This window comes from Aphis gossypii, chromosome 1 (assembly GCF_020184175.1).
Source record: "Aphis gossypii isolate Hap1 chromosome 1, ASM2018417v2, whole genome shotgun sequence".
In the NCBI taxonomy this organism is placed as follows: Eukaryota; Metazoa; Arthropoda; class Insecta; order Hemiptera; family Aphididae; genus Aphis; species Aphis gossypii.
Genome location: NC_065530.1, coordinates 25,339,923 through 25,359,231, shown reverse-complemented (window position 1 = coordinate 25,359,231; position 19,309 = coordinate 25,339,923). Strand labels below are relative to the sequence as shown.

The following is a 19,309-nucleotide window of genomic DNA, read 5'->3' as shown; positions in this document are numbered from 1 at the left end:
TATGAAAAATATTAAATGTATATTTTTTCTCTAGTGACATACACCAATGAAATATGATTTTATTTTTTAAATTTTATAACTTATAATCAATATGTATCTTAGGCGACCGTTCCAGAAACAGCAGTTGATGAACTAGCCTTAGTTTCTTCAGGGAAAGGTACAAGCTTATCAAACACCTAAAATATCAAAATAGTCAATATATTTAAAAATATATATTGTTTATAGTGATAAATTACTAACCTCTTGAAGTTCTTCTTTATCCAACATGTGGTACAGTTTATCAGGTGTCACAGTAACAATTTCGATATTAGTAGGACTGAGTTTATCCTCCATAACTTGTTTCAGTATGTTCAAAATAACATTTATAGCTTCATTTAATCCCATCGACTAAGGAATAGAAATAACAAATGATAACAATAATTTAATTTCTTTTTAAATTTATGATAATATGTACTTTGTGATATTTTTCTTGCAATGTCTGTTGAGCACCTTCACTACCGGATCCAATAGCTTTAGCGTTATACTGGACATACGTGCCTGATGGGTCCAAATGAAATAGTTGTGGACCATTGTTATCAATACCTGCAAACATTATTGCAACACCAAATGGACGACTCTGAAAATTAAACAATATAATTTATAACAATATAGTTAACAATTACTCATTTAAAATTTAAATAACGCTGTCAATAATTTATATTTTACCATTGCAGGTTCTTTGCTATCATAATCTCCACTGAATTGTATGGCTAGATTAGATACAGCTTGTGCCACAGATTCAACACTCATTTGTTCGTTGTATGTAAACCAATGGTTTTGTGACTCAGCTCTAGCTCTTTCAACCATTGTACGAGAGTCTGCAATCAGCCCACTAACTGCGCAACCTGTAAATTATCCAGTATTTGTGTTATAGTAAGTTGGTTTAGTTTATATCTAAGTTATTACTTTATAGTTTACAACATACCAATGTGCTTATCAACTTCAAAGATTTTTTCTATCTTGCTAGTGATCATTAGTGGTGAAGTGATTCGTTTTTCTACTCCTAACACTACACCTTCAGGTGTACAAATGCCAATGGCCGTAGAACCCAATTTAATTGCTTCAATTGCATATTCCACCTGATAAATTAGAACAATAACGATAATTTAGACAAACAAGATTATATTATATTCAAAAATATTTAACTTAATTATAATAAAAAAATTAAATTTCTACCTGAAACAGTCTGCCTTCTGGAGAGAATGTGTTTACTCCTCTGTCGTATTCTGAACGTGTTAAGAACATGATTTTAAGTTTTTCAGAAAATTTCTGTAGTTAAAATAGATAAATAGAATTATAGACTTGTTTAAAATTAAAAATACTAGTACGCTATTATGAAAATTCAATTGTATGACTTGCAAAAGCGGCTTTGGTTTAATTTTACTATCACTGCAGTAATTGCATTGTTTGTGATGATAAACTAACCTTAAATACCAAAGAGAATACAGATAGTGCAATTGCCACTATACTCTGAATACTTTGATCGGTTTAAGAAAAACTAGAGAAATGTATGAGAAAAGCACCACTACTTTGTCATACGATAACGGAAAATAATTCATTTTCCTGTAAGAATTTACAATATATTATTGCTTTTTCTACTATTACGAATTTTTCTTAAAATATTCCAAAGAGTATAAACAAACAGGTTGCTTGTTATCAATCCAGCTGTTTTTAAATCATAGGTTTTCGTTCTCTACTCGTTTGCCCTAACGCAATTTTTTTTCTAGTAAATGTGAATCGTGCATTTCTACTCAAGATCATATATTTGTATTTAAACGTTTCACCGACAAATTCGTGTATAATGTCGATGTCAACGTTGAAGACTCCCGTGATGAACAATATCGCCAAACGCTGTTACGCCAGCAAAACAGCGGCGGCGTTATCCATCAAAGGTCCACAGGTGCAGACAAAAAAATTGCCCAACAACTCTCTGGTCGTAGCCGTTCCCGATTACCCGACCAAGATCGGACGGGTGTCGGTGACTTTCTTGGCCGGATCGCGGTACGAAGATCCAGAAAATGCAGGTATCGCTCATCTCGTTCGCAGCTCTGCTGGACTCAGTACCGAATTGTCGTCCACATTTTCGATCATACGAAACTTAGGTCACTTGGGCACCAACTACTATGTATCTTCCGATCGCGAGACGATTACATACACCATCGAAGCACACAAGGACAATCTTGTAAGCAGTTTGAAATATTTCATTGAATCCATTTCAAATCAGTCTTTCAAGCCTTGGGAGCTCTCTGACAATTTGAAACGCGTACAATACGAACTGCTGACCATACCGCCCGAAGTCAGAGTTTTGGATTTGGCTCATAAGGCCGCATACAGGAACACCCTTGGTAACACAGTGTTTTTGCCCAAATACAACATCAAGAAATTGGGATCGGAACATCTCTTGTATTACGTGAAGAAAAACTTCAACAATCAAAATGCTATTATTTCGAGCGTTGGTGTTGATGTAGACACTTTGGTGCACATTTCAGAAGATTTGAATTTACCTAACGGAGATGCAAACTGTACAACAAAAGCCAAATATTTTGGTGGTGACTTGAGGAAATCTAAGTCATTGGATGCTACATACTTGGCTGTAGTCGGTGAAGGAGTAAGCTATAAAGATTCTCAGAGTGCTTCATTTGCTGTACTTCAATATTTACTTGGCAAAGGATCATCTGTGAAATGGGGAGTCGGACAAGGAGTCTTGGAACAAAATATCCTTAAAGCAAACTGTCCAGATAATTTTGCTGTATCTGCCTTAAACTTTAACTATTCAGATTCTGGTCTCTTTGGATTCCTATTAGCGTACAATGGTAAAGATGTCAGTAATGTATTAAAGGCTGCAGTACAGAGCTTAAGGAGTCCTACAGTTACTGAAACCGAAGTAAACAGAGCCAAGAAACAATTGATTTTTTCTCTTGTATCAGCATCAGAATCTAGTACTGGAGTCCTTGAAAATATTACCCATCAAGCTGTTACCAGTGGACAAGTATTACCATTTGAAAAGTTGATTGCTGCTGTTGAAGCAGTTACTGTCGAGGATGTGAAAAAAGCAGCCGGCAAAGTAGCAGGAAGCAAGTTATCATTGGCTGGTTATGGTAATGTAGCAACCACACCTTACTTGGATAATTTGTAAATTAGTGTTTTATTTTAATGTGAACCTTTGTTAGTAAAATATTAAACTTTAAAAACACTTTTATTGTTTAAATGAAATTTTTTTTTTTACATTTACCTAAATGTCTATGTTATAATTAAATACATTTATAGATTAAAAAAAAAGCAAAATAAATATAAAACATCAATTTTAACATTGTATTTATTATAATCAATTTCCACATTTAATTCATTACAAAAACATGACAAAATAAAATAATATAAAAGAGCTTAAATAAAACCATTTGCTCGGCGTCATTTTATTTACGGCCTTTTTTCTTCTTGCTTCCACTTGGTTCATTCTTGTTTTGATGTTGTTCAGGGCCAGCTACTTTCATAACACGGCTTTTGAGTTTTGGTATTTGAACACCACAATGTTTCATCAAACTCTCTCCTAAAACACAATTTTTTACAGTTAAAAAGTTGTTGAGTAATGACTTAAAACATATAAATAAATGTTTAATAGTATATTATTAATTTATCAATTATATTGTTTAGTGGATACATTAAACAATAAATGTAATATTAACAATGAAAATATTCAAGAACCAAGTAAACTCATTGGTATAGGGAATGAATCACACGACAAGACAAACTGCAAAATAATTCTAAATTAAAAAATTTAAATTATCGTCATATTAATTGCAGTTTAAAGTTATAATAAAAATGTAAATTGAAATTGAATATTCTAATCTGAAATTTGCTTAGCCATAAAATACTTTAGATATTACATAATCAATGTTTTTTATTTCTATTAAAAATTATTTTGGATAGCTTACTAGTTATTAATTATTAGTTTCTAGGTACAGCAAGGACTTATGTAGACTAAAGAATTATAGGTATACAACTAATACAACAAGTATACAAGTAGGTAAAATTTAAAACTATACATTCCAAAAACTATCTATTTTAATTTATATATTATTATACAAGTGTGAAGTGACCTTAACTCTTGCGTTAATCTCAGTTACATGTGAATAGAGTATTTTCCATTGAGATGTGTAGTAGCTAGTTAAGAACTTTAATACTTTAAAGTTTTAACACATTCTTCATATTAAATACTGAAAGTAAACTAACACTATGGACAACAATGAAGTCATTGAATGGTTTTCAAACAAAAATAGAACAATATTATTTAAATGATTTAAAATATTCAATATTGAAATTATAATACACAAAGTTAAGACGATGAATAGCTAACATGGGATAAAACTAGTTTATTAGTTTATTACACTAAACTGGTTATCATCATAACTCAATCGAATTATAATTAATTTTGTCATGATCTATTATAATTGTATACCCTACATGTATCGATATACTTTAATACTTACATTGTGAATTATTGTATATTTTAATAAATTATACATTTAATAGGGATTGCTTGAAATTCAAGCATTGTTTTTAAAATTGGTGATTTCAATTTTTTTTTATTTTTGTAAACATTTTCACTCACTCGAAGGAAACATTTGGTTGAAAGGTGTTCCATCATCATTTTTAAGTTGTACCCGTATCCGACCACGAAAATGCCATTCCTTGCTACATTCACGGGAATACTGCTTGTTTTCGGCTTCGGCATTGAAACCAGATGCCTTGACCACTTCGAGAATTTCTTGGTAAGTAGGATTTTCCACAGCAAATTTTTTCGGAACGATACGTCCCTCAGCCAACGTTTTTTTATTATTCAAATACGCTGGGTATATACATATCCACCTGTACCATTATTGAGACAACATCGGTTAATATTATAACATGCATACCAGAAATGAAGCACAAGTCAAATCGATAGACTAACTTACCTGGACCGATCACTTGGTTTCTTCTCTGCGTAAATGCTCGACATTTTTCTTTTAACTCGCAAACATTAAAATTAAAAAACGAAATTCTCTAATACTAATATACAATCATAGGTATAGTTGACAGTTGTACTTTTATATTACTATTTAATATTTATAATTGATAATTAGACAATAATAGGTATATGTTTTAGAACGGAACATTACATATTATTATCATATTATTGGATAATATCACAAAACTAATATAATTTCATTATCAATGGACTAGTGACACGACACTGACACGGTAGCGGTATGAATGGTCTGGTAACTAAATATCGGTGTGGCTGGTGCCAGGATGGTCTAGTCTGCCACGAATCACGATCGAAAAATTTAAGATACAAATAGGTAATGGTGTATGTGGATAAATGGATAAAAATTAATTTTTTACTGTGCACGAACCACGAACACTTAATTACAATATCACTAAATTCATTTTTAGTTTATCATGGTTTTTATCACGGCCTGAAGTACGATTTATTAACATATAATATTATATGTGATTTGTGAAACGAGAATAATTCTCGTATTAGGTATATTAAGTTTTTTCTTTTGTATTAGATATATATTTATATTGTATACTTATCACTGCTAGGAAAAATGTTATAATTTTAAGCGTTTAGGTCGAGAAACGAATATTATATGTGTGTATTTATGTCATCAACATAAATTTACTATGCCTACTTTTTTTTCAATACAAAGGGAAATTACTGATTTTTGAGTATGACGGCTCCGATTAAACGTGGTACAAGCATAAATTTTTATATTACTATTCACTATTCAGGCATAAATTACAAAATTCTTCATTTTAATAATAAATTCTGGGATTCTAAGTTACTGTAATATATTCCTTTAATTTAGTAAATGCCCCTGAAATGTTGTAATGCAATCAAACATACAGGATTCTTATTATAATAAATTTATTATAATTAATAAATTATTCTATTTTGTGTTATAACGCTTAAACGCTCGTTTATATTACCGATTTAAATCAGTAAAGAAATAACTGAATTGCGTTAAGTGTTATAGCTTATAACGGCTCCGGTTTTTGTGGTAAACACCGAAAATGTTTATGATATTTAAAAATGGTACAATCTCTGTCGTGTACAACATTTTAAATTGTTTAGGCTTGGTTCTTTTGATTTATTTACTATAATAATTATTTTATATTACTATAAATAGAAAAATATGGGTACCTATCAATTATCATATCAATGGTCTTAATTTTTTTTTTAACTGCCTAATGCCCATGGCATCTTTATTCTTTATTTAAACCACTACAGGTCTTTATAAATACAATAGGCACATCAAGGTGAGTAAAACAAGGTAATTTATAAGTAATAATATTCTCGTAATAATAATTACTTAAATAATATGTATTATACATGTACTGTTTGGGATTTTAGACGTTGTAATGTTGTACTTCTACTGGAATAGGCGTTTTTGGAATGGTTATTGATTAGACAAGTAAGACAGTATTTAAAATACTTTCCAAGCATAAGTTATGCTTATTGACTTTTGTTTTAATTTTAATACTTGTGACTTGTCTAATGTCTTGATGATATCATATTATCATGATATCAATATTTGATGTTAATGATGTTAAAATACCGCCAACAATAAAATTATCTACTAATTTTGGTATCACAGTTTTAGTATCTAAAACCTTGGGGGTAACCGGGGCTGTACTATCTACAACCGATACCGTATATTTCTTTTCTTTATCACATTCCATTTTAAATAAGCTTATTATTTTGTTTTTCTGTTGTTAAAACTTGAATTTTAATTTTTAACTGTATATTATATTGTAGGTATAGACATTAGACGTATTATGATAATTTATTGTAATATAGACAAGTATCAGTGTGCTACGTAAATTTCGTGTATGAGTTGCTTCATGTACTTTAGGTTTTAAATAAATAACGATAGTTTTGTTGTATTGTCGTTAATTTATTCGCGAGTTTTTCATAAATTGTTGTGCAAAACATGGCATCGATGAGTGCAGCGAAGAAGAAACAAGTGTCTCAGAATGAATTGCGTTTATTAATGCTCAAGCAAAAACTACAGACTCAAAGGGTGAAAAAGAAAATCGAGTCACCATTGGCAAAATATCCTTTTAATTGTTCAAATGTAGTCATCTGATTGTCTCTTGTACCAACTACCATATTATTTTTTGTATTTGAATATAAAAAAGAAATTTTTAACATTCAGTGGATTTAGCAGCGTTAAGTTTTTAAAATGACTTTGTAGCCTGCCACATTTATTATAAGATTAGAAATATTATCCTGTTTATTATTTTTTTAGATAAAATTAAGTACTTATTTAAAATCGTGTAGGTACCATATTACATTTTACAAGACTAGATTTTACCATAGTATTTTTTATTTTGCACTTACCTATTTTGTTCTATTTAAGTATTTTACTATGCTAGTTTAGAAATTATTTTTTCCTGCTACGAGAAAGAAATGGTTAGCATTGTACTGTGTATCAATAATTTAATGACTTTATTTTAATTCATATGAATCTGTTAAAATTTTATTTTATTAAATATTTAAAATCAAATGAAAATGATTAAAATTTGATTATTCACTATATTTTAATTATTTATTATGGTAAGTTGTTTGCATAAGCACAGTCAATTTGTTGTTTCTTAAGAGGATTTCGCAACTACATGTGTTGTCTCTGTCTTACACACGTACGACATAGTAAATTTTTGTTCACCGGTTTTAATAGTGTGTTTTTAGTTTCGATATTAGAATGAATTTCATTCTTTACCTTATTCTTTATTTGTGTTCTCTTGTTGATTTTTTTTATGATATTTTAATTTTTTTTGTAAATTATGAGTATAAAAAATATTTATGTTGTACGTGTGTAAGACAACATATTATGCGGTTATGACATCCTCTTATATGTGAGTTATAATATGAAATTATGATTTTTCATTTTTTTTTTTTTTACTTTTATAAGTCAAATTACTAGCATAATATATTATTTAAGCATAAAAAAAAATTATTTGAATAGTTTAATAATGGTAATTTGATTTTTCAATATATCTTATTATGATTATTATGACTATTGATAATAAAATATGAATACTAATATTTATAATTAATGTTATAATTTAAAGTAAAGGATTATACAATGGTGTTAAGTTAAAATCCTTAATTATTAATATAAACATATAGCATTAGCGGTCAATTGTCTTGTATTGTGTGCAAATTGAACATAAAAGATGATTCTTTATGGAGTGTTCATATTTCTTCCAAGGTTCACAAAGAAAACATTTCCAAACGTAAACCAGAATCATCAAAAATGACTGAAAGGTTAGCAGTGACTACAGAAAGCTTAAAACGTACTTTACCTAAACAAGAAAACTTTGTTCCACCAAAAAAATTAAAAGGCAAATTAACGTTTTTATCAATAGTAATAATGATTTAATTTAAAATAAACAATATTTATTTTAATCCATTTACTTAGGTATTTTAAAAAATTATAAAGCTCCACCAGAAAGAGTTCCTAATGATTTCTTCGAAAGCCCAACGCCAACCTCATCAACAACTACAAATGTTAATCAAGAAACTGATGAAAAAATGGATGAACAAGCAGAAAATATTGATATAAATCTTGATAAAGGTGAACTTCCAAAAGGTTTTTTTGATGATCCAATGTTAGATGCTAAGGTGGGTTCTGCTGTTCTGCTTTGGTTAAGTAATAATTGTATTATGTTATTGGTAAATGTAATAGTGTTTTGTATGTATTATTAGATTCGAAATGAGGAATATGTCAGCTCAATAGATGAAGAATTTATAAAATTTCAAAAAGAAATTAAAGAAGAGAACATGTTATCTGAACAAATAATGGCAGATAATGAAGATGAAACTACTTATGGGCGACAAGTAGAAGAAATTGACGAACAAATCAAACACTGGTCAAAGTGCGTTTAATTTTAATAATTAAGATGATAGTTAATATTAAAAATACATAAATAAATAAACTGTTTAAGCCCTAAATTACAATAGTCATAGATGTGATAATATTTTAGGTTGTTTTATATGTTCTAAAAGTATATTAGTTTAATAGTTTCAAGTTTAAACCTGTAGGCATTAAGTTAGTTATTTAGATTTGATACATCTGATTATTGAAAACTATAGTCTACAGTTAAATATTTATAGACTAGTTAATTATACATAAAATGACTTTGTATGTTGTTGTTAATATGTATCCTTTTGAACAAGACAGTGATCATAATTAATGATTATGCGGTTATAACTATAGCTGTTATCCTTTATTACTACCTATTATTAAAATGTTTATCTTTTGTTTTGTAACATTCTTCTTATTCAATACTTAAATTTACTATCAAGTAATTATTGTCAGCTTTTATCATATTATATTTTTTATGTTGTAGAGTTATTGAACTAGAGAAGAAACGAGAAAAAATTGCTTTAGCTACAGAAAATATGAGTAATATGGAAATCAAAAATGAACTAGACGAAGCTGAAGAATCTGATGGTTCAGATATGGATGAGTTCATTGATTGGCGGTCAAAAAAATGAAAATATTAAATATGATATTATGATTCAGAAAAATGTTAAGTATATTATTTTTTTTTTTATGTATATACAATTATAATAAAAACTTCTTATAATATTATTTTTGTCTACGATCATTGTAAATTACCTATTTAAAAGCGGGTCTAATATGTTTGTCCGAAAATATATTTTACATATTTTTACTGTACGTAATACTAATATACATTATTTTATTATTTTTATTATTTATTAATCAATACTATAAAAGCAAGTCTCGATTTTTTGTCACGCCTACAGATCCACACCATTCAATGTATCGTTACCAAGTGTTTTACTGTTATACTATACCTGATAGTGTGCTAAAGGTTTTAGTACTACTTTTATTAGGGAACATATCCAATATTTTGAAATTTTCAGATTTTTACAGAAATATGTTACATATTTGTATCTAAAAACACTATTTGGCGTGAAAATGAAACATATCTATGTGTTCCTATAGTAGGTAACAGTATGTGTATCATTATTTAATTTATTTCAAAAAGGGAACATAATAAGTTACACAAAATACGTTTTGTGTCTCTCCTGTAAAATTTGAATTTTGAAAAATGTATTTATTATAATAATGTACTAAAATAATTGTTTAAAGCATATAGTTAAGTAATTGCAGACGACCCACCTCAGAATATGTATATAGAATTGACCATGGTTGATGAATCAATTACTATTGTTGACTTATATGAGATGTGACAATGGTTCTGTGCATTGAACAGTCCTGCAGAGTTTGAAGTATAGATCACTACGTTCTAACTATGACTAACAAACTTAATCTTGAGATTTGAGTTGTTAAGATAGGTTAAAACACATCTAATAATAATAATAATCAATAGAAAAATAGTATAGTAGTCAGTAGTTATTTCTAAGGGGAATCGCTCATAACATTAATTTGTAACTATATACCTACCTAGTATAATGTTTTTGTTATTATTAATTTTTGACTCATATTTATTTGTAGTAGAACTTGATTTGTCGGAGAAATGTGTTATTATTAGTTGTATAATTTTGAATATAACATTAATTTGTAAATAACATAATATAGTAAAATATTTTATTGAAATTTTGAATAATTTTTGACACAAATTTATTTATAATATAATTTGATATTGCCGGGAAAATGTACTGATTTCTTTAAAAACTTACCCCAAATGATAGTCATTTTTCATAATCATACATGAAGAAGAAACAATTTTTGATTTAAGGCTATGCAGGCCGCCGGGCATATTTAATAAATGTGTTTACCTACCACTCGCCAGTCTAAAAGTTAAAAACATTAAATAAAAACAAGAAATAGTGCTGACTAAAATATGTATTTATGTGCATGTATACTATATAATTATAATAAATATGTGTGCTATTATTTTTGAACAAGAAAATAGTGAAATATTTTAAAACATTAATAATGGTTAATTTATTAATATTACAATATATCATAGTTTAAATTATATTTATATATATTTTTTAAGTGATTAGGTATCACACGTTATCGTTTATTATATATTGGTTTATTATAAATATGTGTGCTATTATTTTTGAATAAGAAAATAGTTAAAAAGTTTGAAGTATAAATGATAGGTAGTTCATAATTATTATAACATAAGAATATAATATATAGGTACCTATTACCTATATAGTTTAAATTGTATTTATTTAATTTTTAAAATTCATATATTTTTTTAGTTGATTATCGCAAATACAAGCATAAAAAAGCGTTTTAATTTGTCATGAATAATAATAATAAATAATAATAATATTATATTAAACTGCTTGATCCACGATGCTTGCCCTTATTGGTAAATCCCGTGCACGTCTTGAATCAATCATTTCTGGGAGTAATGAATTCATGTAAAATTCAGTGACACGAGGCTCAATCTTGTCATTCCAAAACGACTCATCTCTTTGTATCTTGTCCATTATAAAACCTGCCAATAACATAATTATTTAAAGAAAACGAATAATTTAAAAATAAGTAACAACAACAAAATATTTTAAACTGCCAATAGACCATACATTTATTGGGCGTGGTACGAAACGTCGACAATTAAAAAATCGTCAGCTTAAAATAATTAAGCTAAACATTTTATAAATATTTTTTATTTTAATAATTAATAATTATTATTTTATACATTTTAATATATTATTTTGTTTATCAAACTTTGGTTTGTCATCGATACTTTCTTTTCGAAGTTTTAACTGTCGGCGTTTCGATCGGCTTACAAATATATTACCTTTGGGAGTCCATACAACGAAATAACAATATGTCTTTTCGGAAATATTAAGTTCTCCCTGTACTTGGTAATAACGTTTATCCTCCTCTTTTAAAACAAGTTGTCCTTCATTATTTTCAGTCATGAATTTTAATTTTCCATTTTCAAACGCTTCCCTTGGTGTATATTCTTGAATACTTGACGGACATGTTATTTCTAAAATTGAGTCTCCATCGACTTCATCTACTAATCCATCTGGACTCGCACCCAAATAATGTAGGGTTTTATGAATGAACAATCCTGATAAATGTATCTGTTTGCCCAGAGTTTTTCCTACTTGTTGTCTTGCATTTTCTTCGTTATTGATTCCATACCTATAAAAACGAAGTATTATTTTAATATAATGTACATTATAATTCTATATCCAGTTACATAATATTATATTTTAATATAATTATCATAAGAGTTTGTTGGTTAAGTTCATATTTTGTTTTTATGCTTGTAAACATTGCTTTTTCCTCGGGTGTAATATTGTTATTAATACAATTTGATTTTTTCATTATTAAAATTGCTTATTAATTTAAATAATGCGTTTATTATATTATTACAAGTTACTACCCATTTACTACAATTTATAATTAATAATATACCTGTTATATTTTATAGTGCGTTATTTATTACACATTACAGCATTTATACTTACCTCGTGTTTCGATCACCGCGAAATGAATCATACAAGATATTCTCTACACATTTCGGACGGGAATCCACACTTCGAAGTTTGCAAACTCTTCCAAAATAGGACGCTGTGAGTCGTTGACTTTTATATTGTTTCCACAAATCATTGTTTTTTTGACCAACTGTATCTCGTTCTATTCTTGCTCTCTGTTCATCAGTTACCGCTAAGTTATTCAAAAATATTTGTTTACATCGATCAAAATCGTCAGAAGACATATCGTTGGATTCTAAATTCATTTTGACAGCTTCAAACTCTTGGCTTAAGTTATCTGTAATTTTTTCTATAATATATAAATATTTAAGTAGTATAATTAGTATAATAAGAGTAAAATTGTTGGTTCACCACCTTTTAATTATATAAAACTAAAAACTTTGTATAGATGCACTTTTTAATGTTTTTAGCAATATTAGATATAAGGAAATTAGAAGATAGTTATTAGGATTTAATTCATATCTAATATTTTTAGAAATGGAAACAACATCAGCGTGCTTAAATTCATTTGGAATATAATTTTTTTTTTCTATAAATAAGTTAAAAATATACGATAAAGGAAGAAAGATTGGTTTTTATTTAAATTTCAATAATTCTACATTAATTTTATTAGAACCCGAAGTAATATAATTTTTAAGAAAATTAATTCTAAATATTATTTCATCGGGTATAATTGGTATGAAGGATATACCTAGACAAGTTAATAAAATAAAAAGTTTTCGCTTTGGTTTTTGTAGAAGGTTTATTTTTAGAAGCCAAATTATGACTTAAATCTACATAATGATTATTGATTGATGTTGAGAACAGTATTCTTTTTTTTTAATTTTTTAATAATTGCATAGTAGTTTCCACTGTATTTTGGAATTCATTCTAATAATAATATTAAATTGGTTAGTATAAACATTTTAATATAATGTTTAATTTTTGATTAGTAAAATAAAACCAAAGTTTGATTTTTTCTTATTAACTTGTTTAGAATTTTAATAGAAATAATTATTTTCTTTGTAATCCAAGGATTACCAGCTGCTTCGCTCGGTGACCCCGGCCTAAATACGCCACTGAACTAAGTTTTTATAGATTTACTATTGTCGTATACGCTGTGTCAGAGCCTGACGTACACAATAGGTTTCTCGGCTTCCAATTCCCAAACCGTCAAACAAGTAAATATCGATACCTGCGGCAAGAGCTTAGGTACACAATCAATCTTTGGTGACCACGACAACGAGTAGGTACTACACAAAGAATAGTTTAATAAGATTTCACAGGGTTTATAGTATATAACTTTAAGGTTGCTTTACTCTCAATCAACTGACCACGATAACGAGTACTGGATGTTTGAGAGTGAGATCTCTTTAGCCTAGACAAAATCGCACTAACTCTCAGCTGACCACGATAACGAGTACTGACAGAGAAATAGTACGATTTTTATTAGTAGTCCGCTCTATGTAAACGTCTAAAATAATATTTAACTCGGGTTGTGCGGGTCGGAAAAACTTTTATTAAATTAAATTAAACATAAATAAAACATTGACAAATTCTACATCGACTAGCCCGCACTACAACGGCACTGCCTCGTGCCTGCACGTACGGTGTTGTTATACTGAGTGTATCTATTATGTCGTTGTACGCAGGATTTTTTTTAACGATATTGGATCCGTAACATGGAATTAAAAAAAGAAGACGTGTTTCTTTATTTTAAACGGTCAATTGTTTTATAAAAATTTAAAAATTTTTAAGCAAGCAGTCATACCAACATCAAATTCAACTTGTTTTCAAGTAACAACTATATTTTTTAATGGATTCTTATTTCTTATAAAGCTTTTTTTAAAAAAAAAAACAATTTTTATGTTAAAACCATACATTTTGATTCACTGGTTCATTTATTACGTCGACCCTAAATTTTAATAAATTGATTTAAATGAATTGTATTTATAGAGCTAAACAAATTCATTTTAACTACCTTTTAATGCAGTTCTACACCTTTTTATAAACTTAAATTGAAAATCTTATCAGTCTTGTATGACCAATAATTATCATAAGTAGTCATACTTGTGTTAATTAAAGATTTCTAATGTTATTATAATAATTGAATACTATGATAATCATTATTTACTTTATTTAGTATTCAAATTTTAACTATTTTAAATAAATAAAATAACAATGGACAGGCGCGTAGCCAGGGGGGTGCTACAGGTGTAGTAACACTCCCACTCAGCCGCGGTATACTTATATGTTTTATCAAGATACAAATGCATCATAAGCACGATTTATCTTAAATCGACATATAAATCGATGTATGATATATGTGATAAATTTAAATAAAGGTAGAGTAATCAATTTTGTGTGTATAATTTTGTCAATTAATTTTCAATGACACCCCCCCCCCCCCTTAGAAATTTTTAGCTATGCGCCTGAATATGGAGACAAATCTAAATTAATCGATTTATTATGATTATACAAGTATGTACCTACCATTTTATAATTGTATGTTAAAATGAGTATAGCTGTTTTCGAACAAAAACGTACCCTTCTGTAGTGATTTGAAAAGGAGGTTCACTTAATTAATTGGGGGAGATTGTATATTTCTAAATTTATTATTTATTAAATAACCATAACTTATATTACCTCTCTGATTCCCGTGTAGACTTGTTTGTTGAAATCGTGGCTTTCGTCTGAGATATGGAATTAGGTGATCGATTTATATTTTAGAGTAAAAAATCTTTTTCTTTGAATCACTATACTTGTTAATTGTATTTAATTTTTTTGATACACATTAATATATATATTTTTAATTATTATTACAAACATTTATAACTATTTAACTATATCTTCCTGTCCAGACGATCTGCGTAGTCTTTTAAACTCGCCTTTGGCCGTCTGTACAAGAAGACAATAATAACGCGAATGCCCGCCTGAACGGCAGACTGGAATTCTTATAATATGATATCTTAATGTGTGTGTGTATGTGTGTATGCTTAATCTTAATTGCTAATAATTATTATGATTATTTTCTTAAATGCTTAACATTTAAAATATATGATGGCTTAAACGCATATCATTACACTTCCCTTTTCGGCCGATTCACTTTTTGACCAAATTTAAAAAAGACTGATTTTCTTTTCGGCCAAAACAAAAATGTATATAATACATATAAAAAATAAAATAATTGCTGCTATATAATTTTTATAAGTTACATAAAATGTTGTAAATTAATATATACTTAAAACATTTTTAAAACATAAGAATATTAATATATTAATATTATTTTTATGTTAATATGCCACAATATATATACAATATTATATAAAAAAATTTAAAAAATAGTATAAAATTTAATTTTAGATTTTTCAATTTATCTTACAATTGCATCTGGAGAATTGTTATTTGTAAAAATACAATTCTTGACGAAATTATTTACAAAATGATATTAATAATACACACACAATAAAAATTATCACTATTGTTTCATACTTTTAAATTTTAAAGGTTCTGCAAATCAAATTAAAATATCTTGATACTATTCATTACAATTAATATTTACAATAATAGTAGCTCGTATCTTTTGACAAAATTATCTATTATTATTATTATTTTATATAGTATTATACATATTGTGACATATTAATATAAAATAATGTTGATGTAGATAGTCTTACATTTTAAATTATTTTCTATATTATTTAATTTTACAATATTTTATGCAATTTATACTTTAAATAATTTTTCAAAACTATATAATTATACTTGTATAATTGCCATAGTTTTAAAAAAATGTTATTCTGGTCGAAAACGAAATCAGTCTTTTTTAAATTTGGTCGAAAAGTGAATCGGCCGAACTTATTCAATAGTATTATAGGCAAATATCCTCAAACAATTTTTCTTTCTGTGTCTGATAAAATATTCAGTTTAAGTTTATAAAAAAGTGTACAATTTCATTAAAAGATAGTTAAATAAAATTTATTTAGCTTTAGAAATACAATTCATTTAAATCAATTTATTAAAGTTTATGGCCAACGTAGTAAATAAACTTAGAGACCAAAATGTATGATTTTAACATAAAATTTTTTTTAAAAAAAGTTCAATAAGAGTCCATTAAAAAATAAAGTTGTTATCATTTTAAAAAAAAAGTTGATTTTGATGTTGACACAACTGCTTGCTTAAAAATGTTAAAATTGTTATAAAACAATTGGCTGTTTAAAATAAAGAAACACGTCGTTTTTCTTTTTTTTTTAAGTTCCATGTTATGGATTAAATTTAGAATAAATTTTGATACAAATTTATTTATAATATAATTTGATATTGTCGGGAAAATGTACTGATCCTTTTAAAAACTTTTTATTTAGACAGATTTTCTATGATGTCACACGGTATTGATGGTTTAAATACAGATAATTAGAATAAAAAGTTCATTGTGTAAATGTTATTTCTATACATATTTATATTAAAATTATTACTAGCTGTATTATATTTTTAAGTGTGTAATTTATAGATTGAGTAGACGTAATTAGATAAGTGAGAAACTACTGTAATATAATTGAGCGGCGTAATAATTTATAATAATTTATAATAATTATCCAAAATTGTCTACAATTATTATACAATTTTAATACTGCTTATTGTTTTTACTATTTATATGATAGATTTTAAGCCATGCGTCTCCTTCCAAACAACTCAACCCAACAGTTATAAGATCCAATCTCATTAATCTCAAAAACTCAAAATCACTTTTTGAAATTTATTTTTTAATTTTCTAACTGACTATTTTTTTTTATATATATTTTATTTAATAATCTTATTTTATTATTTTCACATTTTTTTGTTGTGTTTATTTTCTTAATTTTTTAATTTTTTAATTTTGTGATCTTTTTATAAAAATTGAGGGTGATAAGCCAGAGGTGATATACTTATACTACTTATATATATATATTGTATTAAAGTATATATTTTTATTGGAAATTTGTTATGTGAGTGTATTTTAATTATTATAGTGACTAAATAAATATTTTTTTTTTTATGGAAATTAAAAGTTATTTGTCACGAAAAAAAGAGAAGATGAATAAATTAAAAAACATTTTTCGGGGATAATCAAATTAGTTATTTTTAGTAAATATTTTGTGAACTGTGATTTAGATTTGATTGATCAATCATATTTGTATGGATATTTATCGTGTGATTTGTTTGGTAGTATTAACAAGGCCTGTTGGCGCCATTCGTAATATGAATAAAAAATAAAAAAAAATTAAGAGAACAAGTGGATGAAAGGGAGGTGTGTATGTAAGTGATATTTTTATTAATTCTTATATCCTACCACTGTTTGTTGTTTTGTCTATTATTGTGATATGTAAACGAACATTAAATATGAATGAATAATGAATATTTTACCTATATTATGCACATTAAATATTTCTTATATTATTAATATTTATGCACTGCTGATGTATAATATTATAAATATTTGTTAACGAATGATATTATGCTTATATGTTGATGGCTTAAATGTATTGTGGCACTGAATTGAGTAGTACAAACGTGTGATCTTAATGTATTTTAAATATAATTATTATCAAACATAGATGTCACTATTGGGTGGCTGCTTTCCTCAAACGTAACATGTACTAAGTATAATTTATTGTTAACTGTTAACATTAATATCTAATATGTTTTGATACCTTATATGTTTATTCCTGTATCAAATTTACTTATTGTGACATTAGGTACAGATTGTAAATTTCATATAAAAAAAAAAATTATATATATAATTAGGAAATGTTGATAAAAAATAAGAACAATATGGTATAAATCAGTAACACAGAACAGTACTAATAAGATGAATGAGCATTTCGAAGTTTTCTTCAGAAGCGATTATTATGGGTTATACTTACAATTGATGAAGTATATTTTCAGAATGTCGATAACAGATGTGGAAAAAAGAATATGAATACTGTATAGTGTATGTAGCTATTGTGAAGAAATGTATACTGATGAAAATTGCTGTGAGAGCATATTTGAGTATGTACTATAATAGCTATAGTACTATAGCGTGCGACCGTATACGCCCTAGCGGCAAATGGTGAACTTAGCAATACAATTTATATTTGTAATTTAAATTCATCCCTAAAACTTCTAACAAAGCATTACGTTACATTGGTACACATCATTTTGTGGCAGCGGTCAGGGTTGGACACTATTTAATGATATTAATTTAATTACATATGTAATTTATAATTGGTATAAAGAATTACAATTTTTCAATGATACAAATAAAAGTTAGAACAATATTTAGGATTTAGGATTTTTTACTATGTACACTATATATCGTATATATATATAACGTATACAACATAAGTTTTATCGAACATTCGGAACCGATACTAAAAGATAATTTTATGATGAACTAATATCTTTGTTCGTTAGTACACACAACTATACTTACATTATATTATATCATTTTTGTTTTATTGCTATATAGACATAGGTAAAATGTGTGGATCATTTCTACAATTTTTATATAATCAATGAACTGTAGTGATCTATTAGGACAATAGACTGATGCAATGTATATATAACTTTTGTATATGGTTTACGCAATATGTAACAAGTGGGTAATTTCATCAGGGTTTTATGTCTAAATCATGAAAACAATAATACGACATTACTTATAACCGCCTTAATATTATTATGTGTAATATTTTTTATATTAGTAAAGACGGCGTTACGAATAGGCTATTTAGCTACACCAACGTCGAAGATATGTTT

The 19,309-nt window shown here is 27.2% G+C and overlaps 5 protein-coding genes across 8 annotated transcripts; 2 read left to right on the top strand and 3 right to left on the bottom strand.

The window, feature by feature from the left end:
• Nucleotides 1–1,431, bottom strand: LOC114122379 (proteasome subunit alpha type-5). The gene is made up of 6 exons (XM_027985022.2): nucleotides 1,216–1,431; nucleotides 965–1,118; nucleotides 706–884; nucleotides 455–616; nucleotides 241–387; nucleotides 1–176 (listed from the first exon to the last, which is right to left on the bottom strand). Exons 1-6 carry the CDS (start codon nucleotides 1,282–1,284, stop codon nucleotides 99–101), a joined length of 789 nt encoding a protein of 262 aa, XP_027840823.1. The 5' UTR covers nucleotides 1,285–1,431; the 3' UTR covers nucleotides 1–98.
• A 304-nt stretch (nucleotides 1,432–1,735) lies between these two features.
• On the top strand, nucleotides 1,736–3,347 carry LOC114122377 (cytochrome b-c1 complex subunit 2, mitochondrial). Its single transcript, XM_027985021.2, has one exon. The coding sequence runs from the start codon at nucleotides 1,841–1,843 to the stop codon at nucleotides 3,173–3,175; it is 1,335 nt and encodes a 444-aa protein (XP_027840822.1). The 5' UTR covers nucleotides 1,736–1,840; the 3' UTR covers nucleotides 3,176–3,347.
• On the bottom strand, nucleotides 3,338–5,434 carry LOC114122380 (signal recognition particle 19 kDa protein). The gene is made up of 3 exons (XM_027985023.2): nucleotides 4,992–5,434; nucleotides 4,649–4,905; nucleotides 3,338–3,586 (listed from the first exon to the last, which is right to left on the bottom strand). Exons 1-3 carry the CDS (start codon nucleotides 5,033–5,035, stop codon nucleotides 3,453–3,455), a joined length of 435 nt encoding a protein of 144 aa, XP_027840824.1. The 5' UTR covers nucleotides 5,036–5,434; the 3' UTR covers nucleotides 3,338–3,452.
• A 1,296-nt stretch (nucleotides 5,435–6,730) lies between these two features.
• On the top strand, nucleotides 6,731–9,683 carry LOC114122396 (zinc finger protein 830). The gene is made up of 5 exons (XM_050203292.1): nucleotides 6,731–7,142; nucleotides 8,214–8,430; nucleotides 8,508–8,710; nucleotides 8,795–8,964; nucleotides 9,439–9,683. The coding sequence occupies exons 1-5, from the start codon at nucleotides 7,017–7,019 to the stop codon at nucleotides 9,584–9,586; spliced, it is 864 nt and encodes a 287-aa protein (XP_050059249.1). The 5' UTR covers nucleotides 6,731–7,016; the 3' UTR covers nucleotides 9,587–9,683.
• A 1,141-nt stretch (nucleotides 9,684–10,824) lies between these two features.
• Nucleotides 10,825–18,582, bottom strand: LOC114122402 (uncharacterized). Of its 4 annotated transcripts, none has more exons than XM_027985054.2 (4): nucleotides 18,436–18,582; nucleotides 12,527–12,842; nucleotides 11,845–12,197; nucleotides 10,825–11,538 (listed from the first exon to the last, which is right to left on the bottom strand). In XM_027985054.2, the coding sequence occupies exons 2-4, from the start codon at nucleotides 12,796–12,798 to the stop codon at nucleotides 11,375–11,377; spliced, it is 789 nt and encodes a 262-aa protein (XP_027840855.2). In that variant the 5' UTR covers nucleotides 12,799–12,842; nucleotides 18,436–18,582; the 3' UTR covers nucleotides 10,825–11,374. The 4 variants fall into 4 exon arrangements, with proteins under 4 accessions (XP_027840855.2, XP_027840857.2, XP_050059282.1 ...); XM_027985056.2 differs by having other exon boundaries at nucleotides 12,527–12,830; nucleotides 18,436–18,579; XM_050203325.1 differs by lacking the exon at nucleotides 18,436–18,582 and adding an exon at nucleotides 15,179–15,574 and having other exon boundaries at nucleotides 12,527–12,830.
• Nucleotides 18,583–19,309: the final 727 nt, after the last annotated feature.

Excerpts from the sequence above, each read along its gene's own strand:
- LOC114122379 (XM_027985022.2), bottom strand. The coding sequence starts at position 1,284 with ATGTTCTTAACACGTTCAGAATACGACAGAGGAGTAAACACATTCTCT. Across the intron at positions 617-705 it reads ATAGCAAAGAACCTGCAATG|AGTCGTCCATTTGGTGTTGC; the intron begins GTAAAATATAAA and ends TTTAATTTTCAG. Across the intron at positions 177-240 it reads ATAAAGAAGAACTTCAAGAG|GTGTTTGATAAGCTTGTACC; the intron begins GTTAGTAATTTA and ends TTGATATTTTAG.
- LOC114122377 (XM_027985021.2), top strand. The coding sequence starts at position 1,841 with ATGTCGATGTCAACGTTGAAGACTCCCGTGATGAACAATATCGCCAAA.
- LOC114122380 (XM_027985023.2), bottom strand. The coding sequence starts at position 5,035 with ATGTCGAGCATTTACGCAGAGAAGAAACCAAGTGATCGGTCCAG. Across the intron at positions 4,906-4,991 it reads AAACCAAGTGATCGGTCCAG|GTGGATATGTATATACCCAG; the intron begins GTAAGTTAGTCT and ends ATAATGGTACAG. Across the intron at positions 3,587-4,648 it reads CAACCAAATGTTTCCTTCGA|GAGAGAGTTTGATGAAACAT; the intron begins GTGAGTGAAAAT and ends ATTGTGTTTTAG.
- LOC114122396 (XM_050203292.1), top strand. The coding sequence starts at position 7,017 with ATGGCATCGATGAGTGCAGCGAAGAAGAAACAAGTGTCTCAGAATGAA. Across the intron at positions 8,711-8,794 it reads ATCCAATGTTAGATGCTAAG|ATTCGAAATGAGGAATATGT; the intron begins GTGGGTTCTGCT and ends ATGTATTATTAG. Across the intron at positions 8,965-9,438 it reads CAAATCAAACACTGGTCAAA|AGTTATTGAACTAGAGAAGA; the intron begins GTGCGTTTAATT and ends TTTATGTTGTAG.
- LOC114122402 (XM_027985054.2), bottom strand. The coding sequence starts at position 12,798 with ATGAATTTAGAATCCAACGATATGTCTTCTGACGATTTTGATCGATGT. Across the intron at positions 12,198-12,526 it reads CGCGGTGATCGAAACACGAG|GTATGGAATCAATAACGAAG; the intron begins GTAAGTATAAAT and ends TCGTTTTTATAG. Across the intron at positions 11,539-11,844 it reads CGTTGTATGGACTCCCAAAG|GTTTTATAATGGACAAGATA; the intron begins GTAATATATTTG and ends TGTTATTGGCAG.